Below are 8,606 nucleotides of genomic sequence, written 5' to 3' on the forward strand. Positions count from 1 at the left end.
ACCAGACCTTTGGACTTGTCTTTTTTAGTACAGCCCCAGATTATGACAGCACCACCACCATGCTGAACACTGGGGTTAATGTTCCTTCAGAAGGGTTCTTCTTGGTTCCTGTGGTGGAACATTCGGTTCATCCGTCCGTCTCAGAACCGGACCTTTGGACTTGTCTGGACCCTCCTCTTCCTCTTTGCTTCATTTCTTAATACTTTCCCTCCTGAAGGAATGAGTATTTTTAATTTCAGGACAAAACGATCCGAGGAGCGGTGGTGGAACAGAAAAAACCCAAACAAATAAATGTAGAAAAGTGACAGGATCAGTCAGGATCCAGGTTCTTCCTCAGAGTCTTCCTCTGATGTGTGTGTTTCATCCAGCAGGATAAAATATGCCTTTCAGAGTGTTTTTGTGTGGATTCATTAAAGGCAGTGAGGGTCCGCAGAGACGGCTCTGCAGAAACGCCTGCAGGCTCAAATCCTCAGAGTTTCTCTCCTGTTCTGACGTCCTCCTATTTGCTGGAGATTCTTTCTGTTTTAGCAAAACTTGTTTTTAGTAAAATATTAAAGCTTTTTTTTTGTTTACTTTCCCTCATCTCCCCTCCTCCCTCTTTACTTTGAATTGTTTCATCTTCTACAAGTTTAACTTTAATTCCACTCCAGCTTTAAAACTAATCTTTATATGTTGTTGTTTGTTCCCACAGAAAGTCATCCTGCAGAGAAAACGATCAAGGCGGGCGATAATGTTTTAGTCGGTTGATTTGACCGTCTCATGAAGCACTACTTTAACCTGATCCAAGATGTCTGCCACAGCCACCTGAGCTGATGTGGTAGTAGCTGAGAGTCATCCCCAACACAGGAGGAGAGGCCTGAAACCCTGCCTTCAGGCGGCAGGCGATATGCATTCCTTCGCCTTTAATTGTTCAGGTGATTCTGCGGTTCTGATCCTGAAGACGAGCTTCATTTGTCTGTTTCATTTACGCCTGTTATTAAAATATAATATATATTTTATCCGTCCATCTCAGACAGAATCTAAAAAAATGTTTGATTTTTCTTCTGGATTTTAAACAATTAAACTTACATTTTAATGCAGACATTTTGTTTTTTCTGTTTTCTAAAACATTCTTTATGAAACCCACAGACGGCTCTCTTCTTTGTCTTAAAGACCTCAGTCTGAAGAGCTTTTCTGTTAGTCACTGTTTTATATTTCTCTCTTCTTCATCTGGTTCCAAATGTTTCCCTTTGTCTGTAAAAGTCTGCTCCGTCTCCGTCTCCGTGTCTCCGTCTCCTCCGTGTCTCTGTCAGCCTGTTGTTGGCGTGGAAACGAGGACAGATCTGACCCGAGCTAAGACCGTCTGTCAGCAGGTAATGATGGAGACTTAGAGAACAGAGGCGGATCAAACCGAAGCCTTTAAAACTTAGATCCCTCTAAACTGCAGCTGAACTGTCACTGAACGAACCCGCAGGTTTCTGATTACAGTCTGCGGCGCGGCGAACAGACACGCTGATGGGTTCCTGTTTGGTTTCACAGGCTGAAGACAGGAAGTAACAACTGAAAACAGCTGGAGGAGGAACAACCAAACTCTGCTGCTGAGGCGATGAAGACAACGGTCCGAAACTCCGACACAGAGGAGGAGGACAGGAAAACACCTGCTGAGGCCAGCAGAGAGAGCTGAGGAGAAGCTGCAGGCTGGAATAATTCTGTCCTCGACGTTAAAATACAAGCAAACATTTATCCCTTCTGGATCAGAGAGGCATCAATCTGCAGCTGAATTAAATTGTTCACGGTGTTTCACACACTGTCACCAGGGCCGTAGCTACCATTGAGGACACCGAGGTCCGGACCTCCGTATCTTTTAGTCTGGCTACGGCCCTGCCTGTCACCAGCCAATCAGTGGTTCTGCAGCTCCATAATAAAGAAGCCAAATGATTTCAGAACAAGCTGACCGCGCTCCACCTGATGGAGGCCAGGAGGAGGAGACGGCTCGTTTTGCTTTGCCTCCTCCTCACAGAGGAAATTAATTTTGAAAGAGAAGAATAAAAGGAGCAGCCGAGGTGACTGAAGGTGTCGTATTAGTCGTTTAAACCGCTGGCAGCCGCTCGCCTCGCTGACCTCACATCCTCTCTGCGCAGAAAGACTCCACATCCTGACCTGACCCTGCCGGGCCACCGTAGAGCCCCCGCCTGTCTCTGATTGAGCTCCTCCATCCTCAACTTTTCTGCACTTTTTACATCGTTTCCCATTTCTTCTGAAGACTTCGAGGTTCTAACTGCTCAGAAATCAAAACGTTCAGCTCATTCAGCTGAAGGGACTTTTGGTTTTTAGAACTTTTACAAATATTTAACTTTAATTACAAATATTAAACCAGAAGTTACTATTTCTTTTTTATGAAAACTGGTCTCTTATTTCACACAACTGCAGAGGGTAAATATGTCTACACACTTATTCCGACTGTTGGACTTACATTTTAAACATTTCACAGCAACAATGTTGATGAATGAAACTAAACAGTGAGAGTACATTATCACCTGCCACCGGCTTGTCTCTAACCAGAATCAGAACATCTCGATCACGGCGTCCAGCTCAGAGCGACACGTCGAAGAAGAAGAAGAAAGACTTCCTGTTTGGGAGGTGACCTGACTGGAGCTGTGTCTCTGCTGTCCTTCTGTTATTATTAATATTATAATTATAATTATAATTATTTGGTGTTTTGCGTACAGACTGGCAGAGCGTCGGACACGCCATGAAACGCTCGCTGCTCTGAACGCCTCCTCAGCTTTTAGCACCGCCGTAAAGATCCGACTCCAGCAACAAATAAATCATCCAGACAGCCACTAAAGGGACACCAACTTTAGCTTATATGTGTGTGTGTGTGTGTGTGTGTCAGAGAGTGTATTATGGCAGGATAATAAAACTGTGGAGCTGCTGCTGTGAGAAAAACGATTTAAAGATACAAGAAAGCAAATTCTCTAAGTGGATTTTGTTCCTGCGTGATACAGAAGACTTTTATATTTCCTGGGAGGCAAAATATTTTAAAAGCATCATCCTTCTCCCGGGATGATGACCTCACTACGCTCTCTCCGACCTACAGGACCCGTCATGGCTGACGCCGCTCCGCTCTTCGTATTTTTGACCTGAATCAGTAACGCAGGAGCTGAGGAAGCAAAGGTCAGAGCTCAGAGAGAAGATTGAAGCTAAAGGCTACAAGATCATCTCCAGGCAGCTTCATGTTCCTCTGACCACAGCTGACAGGTTCCTGGGTCTGTAGCCAACCTCCCAGGATGAGGACGCAGGAGGAAATGCAGCCCCAGGTTGATCAGATGGTAGAAACCATCCACAGCCCCTGAACCTGGACTCTCAGGTAAAGGTGCGTCACTTTCTGACCAGGAGGCTCCACTGAAGCAAAGATCCTGGGAGCAGTTCCTGGGACTGAGGAGACAAACCTGGACCTTTTCAGCTCCACTCAGCTGGTTTCTTTCTGTCTGAGCCTGTGTTCATTAATTAACAGGTATGTGGAGAGCGTCACCTGGTCCTACTGGTTGCAGCCAGTGTGATGGGGTCGTAGCCTCAGGACGAGGCCAGGGTGACCAGACCACCACGCTCCACCACGCTCCACCCAGGCCCCCGTTTGCTGCTACCAGGATCAGGAACCACCACAGCCTTTCTGCTGCTCTAAACCCTCCACAACCTTTGGTTTTGCTTGAAACTCTGACAGGCAGCGGGCGATAGGCATTCCTGTTGCTGTCAGTTTCTGAAGGTACTCACAGTCCAGGTGACTCTGCCTGATGCCCTCCACATCCTCAGCATGGATTAACTGGTAGCACCTCTTCCCCACGATGTCCACCGGAGTCAGGTCCATGTAATCACTGATCCTGAAAGACAGAGAAGACATGAGAGCAGGAGAAGTCCTCCTAACCTTCAGAGTCTGCAGTAACAGACGGGGTCACCAACAAAATCTGCTCAGGAGCCAAAGTTTCAGCCCCCCCATCGCATTCCTCCAAGGAATCTTGGATCTTTTATTAGAGTCTAACAGATGAGCGTGAAGCAGGTTTTCACTCATGTTTCTGTTAAATCTTATATATTTAAAACTCAAACAGCTGAATTTGTATTTGATCCCAAACTAAATCAGATTTAGAGTCAATATTTTTCATATTAGCGTCCAGAAGGTGAAAGCAGTAAGCCCATTCACCGCAGGACGGACACAAGAGTCTCCTGTCTCACTGGGACAGACTCATGTCTGCACACTATGTTCTTTAGGAAAAACACATCCTCCCATTTTCTCATTCTCTGACAAAGTCTTCGTCCAAATGGAGGCGTAATGGGAGCGCCGCTCGTCACTTTAGTGCACGGACAAGATTTCTGTCGCTCCACACTGAATATCATCATCTGCCGAGCATTGTATCCCTCTTTTCCTGCCACAAAAAGCAATCTGTCGACTATCATTTCCCTTCTCTTTTTTTATTATAAAACATGAAGGGATGATTTTTTAGTTTGCCTGATATGAATCTCTGCAGTCAGCCAGTTAACTCCTGCACAAGATCCTGATGCCTATCTGCTTTATCTGGACAGAGAGGAGGAGATGGAACCATCAGAGACGTATTTCAGTGTTAAACCAGGGAGGATTGGGTCATATTCCTCATGAATAAAAAGCTCCCATCAGGGGAAAAACTTTCTTCTTCCTGGAAATCAGGTATGAAGCATGAATACAGAAACAGGTGGTCAAACATTCGCTGCGTGTCTGAAAAGCTGGAGACATCAGGAGGAATGCTGGGAATACAAACAGCATCAAAACCAAAAATACAAAAAACTTCACTCAGAAAAAAATAATTAGAGAAACAGCATTTTCTGCTGAGAGTTAAAACAAGCAGTTTAGTAAAAGAGACGTTAAAATCTGCCAGGATTTCCAGTTCAGAAGCTGAAATTAACAGAACTGGAACTAATTGTTGCTAAAAGCTGAAAGTGACAGAAACGCTGACTCAGCATTCAGACATAAATCTGCCCAGGGCTTCATGAGATATTTTACTAACAAACGAACAAACACAGGCAAAGACAGAGGCAGTTACATGATCGCCCGCTGTCACACACAGAGGCAGCTACATGATTGCCCGCTGCCCGCTGAATTAACCCCTCCCAGCCCCGTTCCTCCGTTCCTCCCACCTGTTCTCGCAGTAAACGATCTTCAGGTCCATGTTGACTCTGGTGACAAACATCTGGCAGTCGATGCGGACCTCGTTGATGGTCGGCGGCGGGAGGGCGTGGGCCACCACCACCATCCCCATGATCTGATTGGGCACCGAGCGGCTGTGGGTCAGAGCCATCCGGATCCGCAGGCGGCCGGTGATGTGGATCACCTGGAGAGGAAACCAGACGGGAGGAAGTTTCTGTTACACTGGTTTAAAAACGCTGAAGCTGAAGGAGGGAGCGGCCATTTTATTTTCATCAACGGGAAGCATTAAGTTAAAGTTCTTTGTTTAGTCTCTGTAAATAAAACTCTGTCTCCTGGTTTTAATGCTGAGACGTTCTGGTTCTGGATTCACTCACTTTATATCCTGAGGACTTGATGTGCACCCCTCTCTTTGTGAGCGTTGACTTCATCCGGACGAAGAAGGACCGTTCCAGGGAATTATCAGGCGAGAGGAGACTGGGACTGCTGGACTCCACTGTGGACAGAAGAGACAGAGACTGTTGGACTCCACTGTGGACAGAAGACACAGAGAGTGTTGGACTCCACTGTGGACAGAAGACACAGAGAGTGTTGGACTCCACTGTGGACAGAAGACACAGAGACTGTTGGACTCTACTGTGAGGACAGAAGACACAGAGACTGTTGGACTCTACTGAGGACAGAAGACACAGAGACTGTTGGACTCCACTATAAGGACAGAAGACACAGAGACTGTTGGACTCTACTATAAGGACAGAAGACACAGAGACTGTTGGACTCTACTGAGGACAGAAGACATAGAGACTGTTGGACTCCACTATAAGGACAGAAGACACAGAGACTGTTGGACTCCACTATAAGGACAGAAGACACAGAGACTGTTGGACTCTACTATAAGGACAGAAGACACAGAGACTGTTGGACTCTACTGAGGACAGAAGACATAGAGACTGTTGGACTCCACTATAAGGACAGAAGACACAGAGACTGTTGGACTCCACTATAAGGACAGAAGACACAGAGACTGTTGGACTCTACTATAAGGACAGAAGACACAGAGACTGTTGGACTCTACTGAGGACAGAAGACATAGAGACTGTTGGACTCCACTATAAGGACAGAAGACACAGAGACTGTTGGACTCCACTATAAGGACAGAAGACACAGAGACTGTTGGACTCTACTATAAGGACAGAAGACACAGAGACTGTTGGACTCTACTGAGGACAGAAGACATAGAGACTGTTGGACTCCACTATAAGGACAGAAGACACAGAGACTGTTGGACTCCACTATAAGGACAGAAGACACAGAGACTGTTGGACTCTACTATAAGGACAGAAGACACAGAGACTGTTGGACTCTACTGAGGACAGAAGACATAGAGACTGTTGGACTCCACTATAAGGACAGAAGACACAGAGACTGTTGGACTCCACTATAAGGACAGAAGACACAGAGACTGTTGGACTCTACTATAAGGACAGAAGACACAGAGACTGTTGGACTCTACTGAGGACAGAAGACATAGAGACTGTTGGACTCCACTATAAGGACAGAAGACACAGAGACTGTTGGACTCCACTATAAGGACAGAAGACACAGAGACTGTTGGACTCTACTATAAGGACAGAAGACACAGAGACTGTTGGACTCTACTGAGGACAGAAGACATAGAGACTGTTGGACTCCACTATAAGGACAGAAGACACAGAGACTGTTGGACTCCACTATAAGGACAGAAGACACAGAGACTGTTGGACTCTACTATAAGGACAGAAGACACAGAGACTGTTGGACTCTACTGAGGACAGAAGACATAGAGACTGTTGGACTCCACTATAAGGACAGAAGACACAGAGACTGTTGGACTCCACTATGAGGACAGAAGACACAGAGACTGTTGGACTCCACTATAAGGACAGAAGACACAGAGACTGTTGGACTCTACTGTGAGGACAGAAGAGACAAAAACTGTTGGACTCTACAGTAAGGACAGAAGACAGAGACATCTGTCTTCAGCTGTTCTGGTTTAAATAATCATTTAAACCAGGAGTCAGGTCCTTTCTATATTTCCTCCCATGGAACCTCAGAAGTGACCTGCCTTCCGTCAGGAGAGCTGGTTTTAGTCTCCGGCTTTAAAGAAACTGTCCTAAGGCCAGCAGGAAACTCTTCTAACTGAAGAAGTCTAACTGTGACCATCATCAGATCCTGCTGTGGAAGTTTCTGTTTCTGATTCGTTTGCAGAGAAACTGAAGTCAAACACAAACAGGTTAGCAGAGACAGAACTTCAGTCCTGCATTAATGAGACCAAATCATTTCTCCAGCAGTCTTCAAACATCTGAATCCCTGGAAGGTTTTAATCAGAGTTAAAGAACTGTCAACTGGGCTCATCAGCCAATCAGAGCTGCTGTCAAACTGTCCATTATCTCCGAGCCGTTCATGACATTCAAACAGCAAAATGTCAAAACACATCAGGAAACTACATTAGTTTAAAGCTTTTCTTAGAAGACAAACATCTTGCAAAGCTGAAAACTTTTATGTCAAAATAAAAGTGAATTTTTCTGCAGCGAAGAAGTGGAGTTTCTGTAAAAACAGACCATGTAGAGGATTAAAACAACACTTTCTGTCTGTCTCAGTCTAATAAAGAGCAGCAAGAGACGCTCCGTTAAACAACATCTGCATATGTAAACTATAACTTCTTTAAATTCAGGTTGAAACGGAGCCGAAACCACTGCTTCTTCCACACAGCAGTACAGACACAATCCAGACTGGAATCTGTGGTTCCATCAGCTCTCTGACCAAATTAAATTCTCTTCACTGATTTATGTGAAGGTTTAACAGCTGATGATCACAAGAGAAGGTCTGCGTGAAGACCTCGTCTCTGCAGGAACTCTGACGGATCCTCTGGATGTTTAAGGAACAGGAACATGTTCTGCAGGAGTTCTGCCATCAGGTCAGTCAAAAAGGTTAGCAGAGTTTACCCTAACTTGGACACAAAACGGGTAAATAAAGCAGCTTTATGAAGAAAAACACGACGACTGAGAGAAAGATTTTCCCCAGGGTATTCAGCTTATAACTCCAGAGATTTCTTAAAGTTCTTCTAAATAACGCTGGAGAACGTTGACCAGCGGCAATGGACCAGAATATTTAAGATGATAAACGTTTAAAAGATGTTCTTAGAAAAACATCTGGAGCTGAATTTACTGCCAGTCTAAACGGAGGGGTCGTTTTTACTCAAAAAGGGGCGGGGCTTTGGACGGATGGATGGATGGAGGGATGGATGAACGGACAGATGGATGGATGGATGATGGATGGATGGATGGATGATGAATGGATGATGGATGGATGGATGGATGGATGGATGATAGATGGATGGATGGATGGATGGATGGATGGAAGGATGACGGATGGGTGGATGGATGGATGGATGATGGATGGATGGATGGATGGA

The 8,606-nt window shown here is 45.4% G+C and overlaps 1 protein-coding gene across 3 annotated transcripts in view; it reads right to left on the bottom strand.

Annotated features, from left to right (window-relative positions):
• The window catches only part of LOC108251671 (neuronal PAS domain-containing protein 3), a 208,052-nt gene that overhangs the window by 10,457 nt on the left and 188,989 nt on the right, over window positions 1-8,606 (bottom strand). For all 3 annotated transcript variants that reach the window (XM_037977635.1, XM_037977636.1, XM_037977637.1), the window contains 3 exons: window positions 5,530-5,648; window positions 5,146-5,339; window positions 3,754-3,860 (listed from right to left, as the gene is read on the bottom strand). In XM_037977635.1, the coding sequence (XP_037833563.1) occupies window positions 3,754-3,860; window positions 5,146-5,339; window positions 5,530-5,648 (420 nt within the window). The remainder of the gene's footprint in view (window positions 1-3,753; window positions 3,861-5,145; window positions 5,340-5,529; window positions 5,649-8,606) is intronic.

The sequence above is a fragment of the Kryptolebias marmoratus genome, linkage group LG10 (genome assembly GCF_001649575.2).
Source record: "Kryptolebias marmoratus isolate JLee-2015 linkage group LG10, ASM164957v2, whole genome shotgun sequence".
Classification (NCBI taxonomy): domain Eukaryota; kingdom Metazoa; phylum Chordata; class Actinopteri; order Cyprinodontiformes; family Rivulidae; genus Kryptolebias; species Kryptolebias marmoratus.